General features: G+C 42.1%; 1 protein-coding gene across 1 annotated transcript in view; it reads left to right on the top strand.

The window, feature by feature from the left end:
- Positions 1-16427, top strand: part of LOC110521744 (cadherin-2) — an 83617-nt gene that overhangs the window by 35612 nt on the left and 31578 nt on the right. The window contains exons 3-13 of the mRNA XM_021599575.3: positions 5608-5852; positions 7825-7998; positions 8545-8700; positions 9776-9920; positions 10001-10173; positions 10296-10433; positions 10712-10897; positions 12289-12542; positions 13642-13784; positions 14665-14898; positions 15224-15457. Of these exons, the coding sequence (XP_021455250.3) occupies positions 5608-5852; positions 7825-7998; positions 8545-8700; positions 9776-9920; positions 10001-10173; positions 10296-10433; positions 10712-10897; positions 12289-12542; positions 13642-13784; positions 14665-14898; positions 15224-15457 (2082 nt within the window). The remainder of the gene's footprint in view (positions 1-5607; positions 5853-7824; positions 7999-8544; positions 8701-9775; positions 9921-10000; positions 10174-10295; positions 10434-10711; positions 10898-12288; positions 12543-13641; positions 13785-14664; positions 14899-15223; positions 15458-16427) is intronic.

Here is a 16427-nt window from a genome sequence, read left to right as displayed (position 1 = left end):
AATTTCTGTAAAAAGACAGTATGCTGCTTTCATTTAGTGTAAAACATTTTTTTTTACTATTATCTAGTACACTTGGGACTCAGCCTTAACTGGGATTTGAACATGAAACCTTTTGGTCACTACCAACCTGAAATGTCCTGCGACATGTTCTGCAACACCACAAGTTCTGTGAGCATAAAGGAGATAAGGCTACAGACATGTTGGCAAAATGACCTTCCTGCACTTCGCTAAATGCTGCCCAGAATTATGTAAAATCACCACCAACTTTACATTAATTTGAATCTACCAGTGCCCAAAGACACTTTGACAGATTATATATGAACGCTTCAGGGATTTGAACTTGCAACTGCTTGGTTGAGTGCATCAGTGTTACTGCAGTGCCATTAGGTTCATACTTTTTGCTTGGAACATGTATTAAAATACTCAAAAAATAAATAAGGGTATGGTTAGGGTACAGCGTTGTTCCCTGGGGTACTCACATGGTACAGTTCGGTACCTTGTAGGTAAAAGGCACGGTCATCATTGATAGGTGGCGGTAATGTACTGGTGGGGCTCATTAGCATATTTGGGGACATGGCCAAATGCGTATTTGCCTCCTTTGACACTGTCTGTTCTGCAAACTTTGTAAGCATATGTGTCCCTAATGAGCTCCACTGTAAAAATGTAATTGTGTATTTTCCAGTAAGTTAACTGCAATTTGTATTTTCTGAACCGGAAACATTATTCAATATGTTTCTGGCTGACATTACTTTTAATTGTAAGCTAGCAGTGACAGTCTAACCAAATATTGGAGGTGTGGCTTTCAGCTAGCTCTGTCATCCCAGTTAATGTGCTCTGTTGTATTCTGTTTATTAAGATTGTCAGTTCTCCAGCCCTGTTAAAGGCTGACATAATTGCATGGCATACCAAAGAGCCATAGAATATTTCATATATAGCTTGTCATGATAATGTAGTACTCACTTCCCTGCCACACCATCAGTTCAGTGAGTGTGACATGAGCTAAAGTAATTTACTGTGACGCATACAATAACTTGTAGCTAGATGACAATAAGTTGTGGAAAATGTGACATTATCTTCCTGTGAACCAGCTTCCATCCAGCTACTGTAAAATGCCCAGCAAGCTCTTAACAATGCATCGCTTGATTGTCACAAGATCACACAACCTTTGCAGAATTGACAGTGTCAAAAGATATGCTCAACTGTCGACAACATAACGATAAACCACTTAAACTCATACAACATTTTCAGACGGTTGGCACAAATACAACATATTTTAAACTATGCCCCCAAATATGCTAATGAGCCCGAACGAGCACATTGCCACCGCCTACATTTCAAAGTGCAGTAATAATTGTACCTTGTATTGAATATATTGTGTAGAAAAAACGTACCATTATACTAAGATTATCTGGACATGTACCCTAAAAGGTACCGTTTATTTTGTGAACCAAAGAAAAACATTGTACCGTGACCATTCTATTCTTTTTTAAAGTGTGGGGATATACTGTATAATTATGGTAACAAATAAGCCATGCAAAAAATGTATTCTTGCCAATAAATCTATCGTCGATTTGATGTGGAAAATCACATGGAACACTTCATGTGACATTAAACATTTCACATGTTAAAATGTGTTTTTGGAACACTTCACTTGTGACATTTCATATGTGAAAATGTGATTACGTGAAATTCATGTTTTTTTTCCCATGTTGGGATGTTTGTAAGAGTTTCTCAAGACATTTGTTTTACCAGTCATTAGGATTTCACGTGATGGTCCCAGATGGTCTCAAACCATCCCAAACAATTATAAATAAAGTCATGAAATGGTATGGAGGTTTTAAAGTTAGTGGTACGTTGTGCAGCTAAAGTATTACCCCACCTGGGTTTTGAAGTACACAAATCGTTCTGCTGCACCACAAAGTCTATAACAGTTCCATAAACACGCATTACCTAGAATACATCTCTGTACTTAGCAAAAGAGTTCCATCTGCACTGCTATTTTAGTTATCAATAGAGCCCCACAGTCGAGGTGTCATAATACCCATAAAACCTAGTGGTCAAACAGGCAAATGGTTCCAATCGTATTTCCACCATTCATTTTTCCAATAGGGAAACACTTCAAATAAAGGCTGTGTTTCGTGTAGGCTTACCCTGGCTTGATGTTTTGATAACCATGTAAATCTCTCTCGGAGAAGGTGAGTTTTATCAATATATTAGTCTCTAGTAGATATCATATAAAACTACAACTCCCTGCAAGCTCCTGCACGTAATCTCTAGCTGACACCTTGGCTAACAAGTATTGTGTCAATTGAAAACTTGCAAGACAGTTCACAGATTTGTCTATTTAATTAAATGTAGCCAAATTGGTCATTACTACATTTTAGGGCTGACCCCAATTAGTTGACAGGTCGATTGTTTGGTCTTTAGGTTGTTGGTCGCCAAGATTATTTTAGTCGCACAGTAATATATGTACAGTGGGGCAAAAAAGTATTTAGTCAACAACCAATTGTGCATGTTCTCCCACTTAAAAAGATGAGAGAGGCCTGTAGTTTTCATCATAGGTACACTTCAACTATGACAGACAAAATAAGAAATAAAAATCCAGAAAATCACATTGTAGGATTTTTTATGAATTTATTTGCAAATTATGGTGGAAAATAAGTATTGGCAATGACAGAGGTCAAACGTTTTCTGTAAGTATTCACAAGGTTTTCACACACTTGCTGGTATTTTGGCCCATTCCTCCATGCAGATCTCCTCTAGAGCAGTGATGTTTTGGGGCTGTTGCTGGGCAACACAGACTTTCAACTCCCTCCAAAGATTTTCTTTGGGGTTGAGATCTGGAGACTGGCTAGACCACTCCAGGACCTTGAAATGCTTCTTACGAAGCTACTCCTTCGTTGCCCGGGCGGTGTGTTTGGGATCATTGTCATGCTGAAAGACCCAGCCACGTTTCATCTTCAATGCCCTTGCTGATGGAAGGAGGTTTTCACTCAAAATCTCACAATACATGGCCCCATTCATTCTTTCCTTTACACGGATCAGTCGTCCTGGTCCCTCTGCAGAAAAACAGCCCCAAAGCATGATGTTTCCACCCCTATGCTTCACAGTAGGTATGGTGTTCTTTGGGTGCAACTCAGCATTCTTTGTCCTCCAAACACGACGAGTTGAGTTTTTACCAAAAAGTTATATTTTGGTTTCATCTGACCATATGACATTCTCCCAATCTTCTTCTGGATCATCCAAATGCTCTCTAGCAAACTTCAGACGGGCCTGGACATGTACTGGCTTAAGCAGGGGGACACGTCTGGCACTGCAGGATTTGAGTCCCTGGCGGCGTAGTGTGTTACTGATGGTAGGCTTTGTTACTTTGGTCCCAGCTCTCTGCAGGTCATTCACTAGGTCCCCCCGTGTGGTTCTGGGATTTTTGCTCACCGTTCTTGTGATCATTTTGACCCCACGGGGTGAGATCTTGCGTGGAGCTTCAGATCGAGGGAGATGATCAGTGATCTTGTATGTCTTCCATTTCCTAATAATTGCTCCCACAGTTGATTTCTTCAAACCAAGCTGCTAACCTATTGCAGATTCAGGCTTCCCAGCCTGGTGCAGGTCTACAATTTTGTTTCTGGTGTCCTTTGACAGCTCTTTGGTCTTGGCCATAGTGGAGTTTGGAGTGTGACTGTTTGAGGTTGTGGACAGGTGTCTTTTATACTGATAACAAGTTCAAACAGGTGCCATTAATACAGGTAACGAGTGCAGGACAGAGGAGCCTCTTAAAGAAGAAGTTACAGGTCTGTGAGAGCCAGAAATATTGCTTGTTTGTAGGTGACCAAATGCTTTTTTTCCACCGTAATTTGCAAATCAATTCATATAAAATGTATTTGTGATTTTCTGGATTTTTTTTCACATTTTGTCTGTCATAGTTGAAGTGTACCAATGATGAAATTTACAGGCCTCTCATCTTTTTAAGTGGGAGAACTTGCACAATTGGTGGCTGACTAAATACTTTTTTGCCCCACTGTATATGTATATACAGTACAAGTCAAAGGTTTGGATACACCTACTCATTCAAGGGTTTTTCTTTATTGTTACTATTTTCAACATTGTAAAATAATAGTGAGGGCATCAAAACTATGAAATAACAAACATGGAATCATGTAGTAACCAAAAAAGTGTTATATATTTCAAAATATATTTGAGATTTGAGATTTTTCAAAGTAGTCACCCTTTGCCTTGATGACAGCTTTGCACACGCTTGGCATTTTCTCAACCAGCTTCATGAGGTAGTCACCTGGAATGCATTTCAAATAACGTGTTCCTTGTTAAAAGTTCATTTGAGCCAATCAGTTATGTTGTTACAAGGTAGGGGTGATATACAGAAGATAGCCCAATTTGGTAAAAGATCAAGTCCATATTATGGCAAGAACAGCTCAAATAAGCAAAGAGAAATTACAGTCCATCATTATTTTAAGACAGGAAGGTTAGTCAAATCCGGGAAATTTCAAGAACTTTGAAAGTTTATACAAATGCAGTCACAAAAACCTTCAAACTTTATAATGAAGCTGTCTCTCACGAGGACCACCACAGGAAAATAAGATCCAGAGATACCTCTACTGCAGAGGATAAGTTCATTAGATTTAACTGCACCTCAGATTGCAGCCCAAATAAATGCTTCACAGAGTTCAACAGTCACATCTCAACATCAACTTTTCAGAGGATATTGCGTGAATCAGGCCTTCATGGTTGAATTGCTGCAAAGAAACCACTACTAAAGGACACCAATAACAAGAAGAGACTTGCTTAGACCGGTAGAAATCTGTCCTTTGGTCAAATTGGTCCAAATTTGTGATTTTTGGCTCCAACCATCATGTCGTTGTGAGACGCAGACTAGGTGAATGGATGACCTCCGCATAAGTGGTTCCCACCGTGAAGCATAGAGGAGGAGGTGTGATGGTGTGGGGGTGCTTTGCTGGTGACACTGTCTGTGATATATTTAGAATTCAAGGCACACTTAACCAGCATGGCTACCACAGCATTCTGCAACAATACGCCATGCCACCTGGTTTGCGCTTATTGGGACTATCATTTGTTTTTCAACATTACAATGATCCAAAACACACCTCCAGGCTGTGTAAGGGCAATTTGACCAAGAAGGAGAGCGATTGAGTGCTGCTTCAGATGACCTGGCCTCCACAATCACCTGACCTCAACCCAATTGAGATGGTTTGGGATGTGTTGGACAGTAGAATGAAGGAAAAGCAGCCAACAAGTGCTCAGCATATGTGGGAACTGTCAGAAAAGCATTCCAGGTGAAGCTGGTTGAGAGAAGGCCAAGAGTGTGCAAAGCTGTCATTAAGGCATAGATTGAAGAATCTCAAATATCAAATATATTTGATTTGTTTAACGCTTTTTTGCTTACTACATGATTCCATATGTGTTATTTCATGGTTTTGATGACTCCACTATTATTCTACACTGTAGAAAATAGTAAAAATGAACAAAAACCCTTGAATGAGTAGGTGTGTCCAAACTTTTGACTGGTACTGTATGTTGTCTTCCTCTGTTTTCAAATCTTGCTGACATCTCTCTCGCTCTCTCTCCCTGCAGTGAGGTTCGCCGACTGTGGCCTGGGCGACAGGGTTCTGTTGGAGGTGGTTGACATGGAGGACTTCAGGCTGGATGAGGATGGCACGGTGTACGCCCGGCATGCCTTCCGTCTTGCCGACAGGAAGAGCGCCTTGGTGGTGCGAGCGAGGGATCTGGAGACCAAGGAGGATTGGAAGACGCATGTTTACCTCCTCCTCCGGAACGACGGAAAGCCAGACACGACAGAACACAAACTCATCAAACAGGTCTGGGATGTAATACCGATTTTCTATTTCATTTAACAGACGACTTATCCAAAGCAATACACTTTTACACTACGCATATGTGGCCCATGCGGGAAATTAAAACACAACCCATGCATTCTGTAAAAACTCCTGGCCCTAAACATGATGATGAAGTATAATGTTATCGGGGGTATATACCTACTCTGTTAGTCGTTGATGGCCAGTAAAGTGCTGATAACCACAGAAAGAAGACGAGGCTCACTACAGTACAGTGTGCATCCCAGATGTCACCCTATTTCCTTTATAGTGTGCTATTTTTCACCAGGTCCCTGGTCAATAGTAGTGCACTATGTAGGGAACAGGGTAGCATTTGGAATGCAGAGAGCATCTGCACAGCAAATTCTTCAGTTTTAAAAAACAAACTAATTTAACACTGAGTGTTTAATCAACACTGAAAGGGTTGTGAGTCTGTGGGCCCATTTAGACACCCCAAAAGTGTTAAATTAACACACTGCTTAGTGTAAAGCCTTATTCTAATTGAGTTTACACCCATGACTCAAGTTGTTAGTGGCAGGGTCATGGTTGTTCCATTTTCTGCTTTCAAGGTGATGTGTAATTCTTATTGGAAACCAGACAGTGTTGGGATGTCCACCTTTTTATCACCCACAACCTGTATTCAGACAATTTACCAGGGTTGGAAAGACTAAGCTATAAGACGACCTAAAGCTTCTAAACTGGATCAAACGTTTCAGTAATGGGTGCAATAATTCACGTTTCAGGACCCCGTGTTAGTGTAAAACTAAGCCCTCAAAATAAAGCCTTATGAAATACATATTGTGTTAAATATGTATTATTTTTAATGGTAACATTTTCACTTAGGATCTCACTTGGTGAAGGCCACAGGACCCCACTCTGTCACTAACAAATAGAGTCATAGGTGGTAATTCTACAATTTACTTGAAAGCCAAGACACTCTGGGAAATATTTGAATAAGGTTTTACACTAAGCAGTGTTTAACACAGTTTTGGCATCTATATGGGTCCACAGATTCAACACGTTCAGTAATGATTTAAAACTTTCCGTGTTACTTTGTTGGTTCTTTAAACCTCAACAATTTGCTTTGTGGTGCTACTGCCTGCTGTGTGTTAATTAGAGCAATAAGGAGGTCCTCTATATATGAGGAGACATTCCCCAGTAAACATTTTCCCAGAAATAGTGCAGTGCCATATGCTTAGTGTGTCCATTATAAGGGAAAACAGTGTGAGGAAAGAAAAAGTTGTTAAAATACCACCGATACCAAACTTGTGAATAAAAGCTGTGAAATTGAACAAGTGGAGTGTTAGGCAGCTATTAGTCAGCTAGCTCGCTCAACAGACGGATGGATCAGAATACTCTGAGAAAAGGGAAGAAGGAAGGAGAGGGAGGGTTTGGAGAGGCAAGTGGGAGAGTTGTGACGCAGAAGAAGGCTGTTGGATGAGTGTATATAGGGGAAAGATGGAGAGAATGAAGTGAAAGAGAGAAAGGATGAAAATATAGGGATAGAGATTAGGTGGAGGGATGCAGCGAGAGGATGAGATGGCTGAAGGGTTGTATTCAAATTCAGATTAGAGTGTGGAGGAAACAAAACTGCATTCCTAGGCTGCAAATATATATGAGGACACACACACAGGTTACATACACAGCCAGCCAGCCAGTCTGATCATTGGTCAGGTCCTCAGAAATGATGTCAGTAATCCAGCTCTGTGAAACGAGGCCATGAATACACTAAATCATAGTGTTTGTCATAGTGTTTTTGTGTGTGTTGGTGTGTGGGTCTGAGTAATCTGCGTGTCTCTCTGTGTGTGTGTGTGTGTGTGTGTGTGTGTGTGTGTGTGTGTGTGTGTGTGTGTGTGCGTGTGCGTGTGCGTGTGTGTGTGTGTGTGTGCGTGTGCGTGTGTGTGCGTGTGCGTGTGTGTGTGTGTGTGTAACTTTTGTTGTTGTCTCATCTCTGCAGGTGAACTCCAGCTCTGCAGCTGTGACTCAGCAGGTGCGAGAGATCGTGTTTCCATGGCACAGCTTGGTCGTTGGGGACGATGGATCTCTGAGGCGGGTGAAGAGGGACTGGGTCATTCCCCCCATCAACGTCCCTGAGAACTCACGAGGACAGTTCCCCGAGGAGCTAGTCAGGGTAGGGGAGACACATACACGGAGACACACACAAACGGGTTGTAAGTAAGCATTTCACGGTAAAGTCTACACATGTTGTATTCGGCGCATGTGACAAATACAGTTTGATTTGGAACACAGAGACACACACACACAACACACACAGTTCAAAAGACACATTTTACACATTTCCCCACTAGCTCACAGGGTTTTATAGTGTGTGTTTGTGTGTACAGTTTTTGTGTATATGTACAGTATGTACTGTATGTGTGTGGTTCCAGTGTATGAAAAGCGCACTATTTCCTCCTAACACCATCTGCTGATATATTTATATTGTAATCAGCGGCATAAGGCTGAGTCAGGGGGTTAATGGGAGTGGGATGGTGATTTATACATGTTTATTAAGGTTTATGGTGCATCTGCTGTTTCCTGTCTGTACTATACAGCCCATGTATGGTGTTGAGGGGAGCTAAAGATGTTTTGAATAAAAGTGTGGTTGTAAATGTACTGTATCTAAACTGGGAATATCTCTCACTCTACCTCCCTCTGTCTCTCTCCCTCCTGCTAGATCCGGTCGGACCGTGATAAGAACAGTCTCCTGCGTTACAGTGTGACTGGACCCGGTGCTGACCAGTCTCCGACCGGGATCTTTATCATCAACCCCATCTCTGGCCAGCTCTCTGTGACCAAACCCCTCGACCGGGAACACATCTCCAACTTCCATGTAAGTGTTCAGCTCATAGAATTAGAATGAGTAGATTTAGCATCCACATTCCTGTCAATTACTCCATAATGGGTGGCTTGGTGGCCAACATTCTTTATCGGTCTATGTGAAATGTAGTAAAACGCCATACAGAGTAAGTTGGACAGGAAACTTTGATCTTGAGAACACACTCAATGCAGACACACAAGCAACTATGATCTGCAGCAGAGCATTTGCATGAAGGATGGGGCCACCTCGTGAATATTCATAGAGTGATGTAGCTGTCAGAGTCACTGAAGCTCTGTCGTGAATACTAATTAGGTGTTGCCGTGGCAGTACTGGAGACATGGTATAGGGAGCTGCACAGCCAGGATTGCAGCTATGAGACAGGGTATAGGAGTAGGTACTGTAACAGCTGTATGTTATGGCAGCTACTACTCCCCGCCTAGCGGTAGGCCTCTACCTCTCTGCCATGGCTGTTTTGGAGACAGGGTACAGCGTACAGGGGAGCGTACTCAGCTTTCATCCCTGTAGTGCTCTCTGTTAGAGAGCAGTAGGGGAGAGGCCCTAGGAGAGAAACACTTAAGAATCCTTAGATCCAACCTTGAGAGGCCAAGTATATACAAACCTCAGAGTCAATAGCCCTGTTCCAATCCCAATAACTTACACCCTTCCCCTCTCTCTGCCCTTGGTGGATTGCCCTATGAAGTGTAAGCAAAACACTGAAAACTACACCAATCCTATCCAAGGTCTATGAGGAGCTATTACCACATTGCTTACACATATGGAATCCTTTCTGATCCATGTGAGAGCGAAAACAAGAGAAGAGGGAAAGTCATGAGTTATCGAGTTGGAAACAAATGTGATAGAAAGAGAACAGCCATGGCCTGGTGAATTCAGACTGAACGCTATGCTAACAGTCTGGTTTAACCAGGTTAAGACAACCATGCCCTAACCCTGTATTAGTCTCTGGAACTGCGAGCCCATACCATTCCCATAAGTGTGTCTAACCATGAACCTGTATTTGTGTGTCTATAGTTGACAGCCCACGCCCTTACCATGCGTTTAACCTGTACTACTGTATGCATCCGTGTAGCTGCGAGCCCATGCTGTGGACCTGAATGGGAACCAGATAGAGAACCCCATAGACATCGTCATCAACGTCATAGACATGAATGACAACAGACCAGAGTTTACACACACCATCTACAACGGATCAGTACCAGAGGGATCCAAACCAGGTAACAGCGCACACGCACGCATGCACGTATATTCCATTGTGTGAGAGGTTTTAATTGACTTGTTTGGTTCATGTTCCCAGGGTCCTTTGTGATGACAGTTACGTCACTGGACAAGGATGACCCTAAAACAGCCAATGGGATGCTCCGATACAAGATTATATCTCAGAATCCTGAAAACCCCTCCTCCAACATGTTCACCATCAACAACAAGACAGGAGGAATCATCACTGTGGCTGCAGGGCTAGACAGAGAGGTGTGTGTGTGTGCTGTCTGTCAATGTGTATCAATGTTTTTATGATTGTGTGTTCACAATATAGACTGTCTATATTATACGCTGTAACATGGGCCTGTACCCTGTTGTCTTCCTTCTTCCAGAAAGTTCCTCAGTACACGTTAATCATCCAGGCTACTGACATGGAGGGGAACCCAACCTATGGCCTGTCTAACACAGCTACGGCTATCATCAGGATCACTGACGTCAATGATAACCCCCCAGAGTTCACCGCTGACAAAGTAAGTCACAGACAGACAAACAGACATACTGACAGATAGACAGACATACACACACACGAATGTGCACACACAGATGCATACAGACATACAATACACGAACACGTACAAACAGACACACACACTTTCTCTCTCAAACACAGAAGAAAAAAAACACAGAATTATATTTTTTTTCAAATAAACCAAATGTTTTATCAAAAGAGGCTATCTTTCTCCTATTATTGAGCAATATTTTCATCTTTCACTCCCGCCTCTCTCTTTCACTTCCCCTCGCTCTGTAGTTCTATGGAGAGGTGCAGGAGAACCGTGTGAATGTGATCGTAGCTAATCTGACAGTAACAGATAAGGACCAGCCCCACAGTGCAGCCTGGAGTACTGTGTACAGGATCACAGCTGGAGACCCCACTGGACGCTTCTCCATCCCCACTGACCTCACCACCAATGAGGGACTGGTCACTGTGGTTAAGGTATGGATTTACACAGCTCTGATGAGAAATATTTCCAATGTATTTTTTTATGAATGGAAAATGAACTTTTACAGCATATACCTGTATATACATGCAGACAAAGAGACAGAGATACAGCACAGACTTATTCTACATTTTGTTGTGTTATAGCCTGAATGCAAAATTGATTAAATAGATGTTTTTCTTACCCATCTACACACGAAGTGAAAACATGTTTTTAGACATTTTTGCAAGTGTATTGAAAATGAAATACAGAAATATCTCATTTACATAAGTATTCACATCCCTGAGTAAATATGTGTTAGAATCACATTTGGCAGTGATTACAGCTGTGAGTCTTTATGGGTAAATCTCTAAGAGCTTTGCAAACCTGGATTATACAATGTTTGCACATTAATCTTTGAAAAATTCTTCAAGCTCTGTCAAGTTGGTTGTTGATCATTGCTAGACAGCCATAGATTTTAAAGCTGATTTAAGTCAAAACTGTAACTAGGCCACTCAAGAACATTTAATGTCATCTTGGTGAGCAACTCCAGTGTACTGTATATTTTGCCTTGTATTTTAGGTTATTGACCTGCTGGAATTTGTCTCCCAGTGTCTGTTGGCAAGCAGACTGAAGCAGGTTTTCCTTTAGGATTTTTTCCTGTGCTTAGCTCTATTCCATGTCTTTTTAATCATAAAAAAACTCCCCAGACCTAGGCAAGCATATCCATAACATCATGCAGCCACCACCATGCTTAAAAATATGAAGAGTGGTACTCAGTAATGTGTTGCATTAGATTTGCCCCAAACATAAAACTTTGAAAGTTCCTTTCTTTGCAACGTTTTTTTGGTGAAATCGCTTAGTGGTTTCCTTCATGGTGAAATCGCTTAGTGGTTTTCTTCATGGTGAAATACCTTAGTGGTTTCCTTCCACTCCGCAACTGAGTTAGGAAGGATGCCTGTGTCTTTGTAGTGAGTGGGTGGATTGATACACCATCCAAAGTGTAGTGAATAACTTCACCATGCTAAAGTGAGTCCATGCAACTTACCGGTATGTGACTCATTAAGAGCATTTTTACTCCTGAACTTATTTCGGCTTTCCATAACAAAGGGGTTGAATAGATGACTCAAGACATTTCAGATTTTCATTTTTAATTCATTTGTAAACATTTCTAAAAACAAAATTCCACTTTGACATTATGGAGTATTGTGTCAAGAAATCTCAATTTAATACATTTTAAATTCAGGCTATAACACAACAAAATGTGGAAAAAGTCAAGGGGTTTGAATACTTTCTGAAGCCACTGTACATTACGGCTGTTTTCAAATTGAGAGCTTTGGTATGTAAGATTTACAAACAAATTGAAGTGTAAACTGCGTGGCTAACTGGTATGTGTGTATCTCTCCAGCCTATAGACTATGAGGTGAGTCGTTCCTTCGTGCTGACGGTACTGGCTGAGAACGAGGTTTCCCTGGCCCGTGGTATCCACCTGCCCCGTCAGTCCACCGCCACCGTGTCTGTACGCATCACAGACGTCAACGAGAGCCCAGAGTTCTCCCCCAACCCCAAAGTCATCAAACTAGAGGAGGGGCTACCGGGCGGCTCGCTACTCACCACCTTTACAGCACAGGACCCTGACAGATACATGCAACAGAACATACGGTAAGTAGATGAGAGAGGGATCAGCATTGGGCATGTTCGCTAATATATATATATTTTTAACTAGGCAAGTCAGTTAAGAACAAATTCTTATTTACAACGACAGCCTAGGAGCAGTGGGTTAACAGCCTTGTTCAGGGGAAAAACAAAAGATTTGACCTTGTCAGCTCAGAGATTTGATCTAGCAACCTTCCGGTCACCAGCCCAACGCTCTAACCACTAGTCTACCTGCCGCATCAATGTGTTTTTTTATGTGTTGAATGTGTATGTTTCAAATGCATTACATAGTTTCGCGTTACTTCCTGTTGTAATTGACCCGGTCCAAAGTTCCTATCCATTCGCAATGCTCCAATGGATAGGAACTGTCGTCAAGTCTGACACCTCGAATAAGCTCACGTTTCAAACTCATGTAAGCTGGTGAGGGCAATGGCAAAAACGGAGAGCATTTCTTGAAAAAAGCAATTGTTTAAATGGCTAAATAACCAAACAGTGCACCAGAGGAACCTGCTACTGTGATTCCTGAAATGCAGAGCCTGTTGATTATTTATTTTTATCCAAATTATACTTTTGTTATTTTGTTTGCTAGTTCTCAGTCTCATTAACCACCTTACATTGCTAGCTAGCCACTTAAAGGTCCAATGCACCCGTTTTTATTGTAATATCAAATCATTTCTGGGCAGAAATTGAGTACCTTACTGTGATTGTTTTCAATTAAAAAGGTCAAAAATAAATTCAAATATTTCTCAAGCAAAAATGTTGTTTGGACTGTCTGAGAGTGGTATGAGTGGAAAGAGGAAATTGAAAATTAGCTGGTTTTGGCAGAGTGGTTTGAAACTCTCTTATTGGTCTATTAACTAATTTACTGCATGGGGATGTCGCCATGGAAGGCCAAATCTCCATCCCACCAAAACAGGCTGAAATGTCAAACTCCTGAGTAATTTCCCTGTATAAAAACACAGTTTGAGATCATTGTGAGGGGATTTCACCAGTGGTGTATTGGGCTTCCTGGGAAAATGTAGTCTGAGGTTGCAACAGTAACCAAGGGGGGCGGGGCTTAGCAAAGGGTAAATTCTGTACTGTCATCTCATTGGTTGATTTTAAGGTACGCCAAGGTGTTCGACCCTGCTAATTGGCTGAAGATAGACCCTGTAAACGGGCGGATCTCCACCATCGCTGTGCTGGACAGAGAGTCTCCATATGTGAAGAATAACCTCTACAACATCACCTTCATGGCCACTGACAATGGTGAGAGTGCGGGTGGACCTTTACTGTTTTTGGAACTTACAGTGTATAGCTGTGTGGGGTACTCATGCAGAGAAGCACTTAGAGCTAAATCTCACTATTCACATCAATTCAATTCAATTACAATCCATTTAGTTTGACTCACTTTCTTGGCGCGATAAGATAAATATCTTGTCCCCCCCCCCCCCCCAAAAAAGAAAGGAAAATATCAGATGACAATGGTAGTACTACTACAGAAAATTATATGTATACACATGAGCACACAAGCTAGTGTTCACATACACAGACTCTAAAAACACCACTCACGCACAGAGAGCCCCTGCTGCGTCTCAGCACAATCCTGACTGAGCTCTTCATTGTGCTTTTGGCAAATACACACACACACACACACACACACACACACACACACACACACACACACACACACACACACACACACACACACACACACACACACACACAGGTCAGCTGTGTGCCTCAGGAAGCCTCCCTAACATACTGATTTCCCTCTCCCTCATTCCCTCACCCTCCTGGTGTGTTTGATCATACATTTCTCTCATCTCTTATTTAGGAGGTTAGTTTCACTGAAGTCATATGTAGCTGATGACGGAGTGTTGTTTTAAGAAATTTGAGTGTTGCAATATGGTTTGGGGTGTGACATAATATTATGTATGACAGCATGAATCCTGTTTGGTATGAGTGCTGTAATGTGCCTGTAATGTGTTCCTTTCAACATATAGTTCAGTACAGTATCTATGTTGCACCAAACATTGTTTTTATTTTTTTTATTCCTGTCTATGTAAGGTGCCATTTTCTTCACTTTGCTTATCTCACTTGTCTCTCCATCTCTCTTTCCTCCATCCCTTTATCCTCCCTCTCTCAGGCATCCCCCCAGCCAGTGGTACAGGTACATTACAGATGTACCTGTTGGACATAAATGACAATGCTCCTCGTGTCTTCCCTCCGGAGGTGGAGATGTGTGAGAAGCCTGAGCCCAACACCATCAACATCACCGCCAGTGACCCCGATCTGACCCCTAACGCCGGCCCCTTCGCCTTCGAACTGGCCAAGCGGCCGGCAGATGCACGCAGGAACTGGACCCTCACACGCCTCAATGGTTAGTCTGTCTGCTTTTTCCCCTCTTTTGCTCCATTTCTCTTTCTCAACTGAATTGAATTCAAAAATGTTTTATTGGCATGACTAAATAACTTGTTGAACATTCTCCCCCATCTCGCTCTCTTTCTTTCTTTATCCTTCCCTCTATTACTCTCCCTTGCTCTCTCTCTCTCACACTCTTATTTCCTGTCTTTGTCTCTAAAACTCTCAACCTCCATCTGTAACTCCCCACAAACTCTCTTTTCCTCACCACCTCTCTCTCCCTTCCCCCCTCTCTCTCGTTCTCTCTTCTCCTCCCCCTCTCTCTCTGTGTGTCCCTATCCCAGGTGAATATGCTCAGATCAGGCTGCGGATAGGTTTTCTGGAGAGTGGTATCTACGAGGTTCCTATCATCATCACAGACTCAGGCAACCTGCCCATGTCCAATACATCCTACCTACAGGTCAAGGTGTGTCAGTGTGATCACCATGGAGACTGCGTGGACATGGAACGCATCATCGCAGCAGGACTGGGCACTGGAGCCATCATCGCAATCCTCATCTGTATCATCATACTGCTAGGTGAGTCTGGTTATACAGGCTAGGACAGGCTTACCCACACACTCAAGCAGACTTGCACACACCAACACTAACAGCACACAGCCATATCCCCTGCCTTATCTCCCACATTCTCCTATCTGGGTATTTTTATAGCTCCAGTACAATCTCAGAAATAAATGTTTGGATTTGTTCCTAAAAGTGTGTCTCCGCTTGTCACTGGGGTGGTACCCTGACCTCCTTTGTACTTTTAGTTATACTGTAGGTACATAATTGTACCCCAGTACATACGTCAGATAATACCTTTCTCTAGTGATGGAGACATGAAGTTTCCTGAAGCATCGAGATTTTCCAACCAATTGTGTCGAAACATGTTTATTACGAGGCTTTGATCAACATAGTGTACACTAGTGGCACCTCCTGATCAAAATCATTTAGAGCAGCCAAATCATTATAGATGACATCCCATACCCCATAGCGTGTGCGCAGCGTGGCCTTTTTTTAATACCAAACCAATACCAAACCAATTAGTTGGTTGTTCGACCAAACGAAGCTTCAGACGCCATTGATCATGTGCTTCTGATAAAAGGATACAGGCATCGGCACACTGCTTCAAAGTACACTGCTTAGCAATGTTGACGCATGCCTCGGAAACTCCAGCATCAACGTAACATCACTACCTTTCTCGACAGGTAAAAAAGCATGCTTTTTGCCTCCATATGTGACCAACTGGCTCGATTCGGACTTATGTAACAACATTTTATATGGTGTTTTTTACATTGGATAAAAGTAGAGTTAGAAAACGTTATATCATACACTACAGTTGAGGAACAATGGGAAAGTATTTCTACTTTGAAAGTTGATAAGCAGGTAACCTCACTTTTGAGAAAATCGCCCTTGAATGTTTTGGTACCTACTAGAGAGCTCTTCTTTATCTACACCCATTCAGCCTCACTCATATCCTTTTAATCTTTAGCCCCACCTATCTCTTTAA

Source organism: Oncorhynchus mykiss, chromosome 4, assembly GCF_057628025.1.
Source record: "Oncorhynchus mykiss isolate SJ-2025 chromosome 4, ASM5762802v1, whole genome shotgun sequence".
Lineage (NCBI taxonomy): Eukaryota > Metazoa > Chordata > Actinopteri > Salmoniformes > Salmonidae > Oncorhynchus > Oncorhynchus mykiss.
Note: the sequence above shows the minus strand (reverse complement) of the source record. Positions and strands in the feature narration are given on the sequence as shown.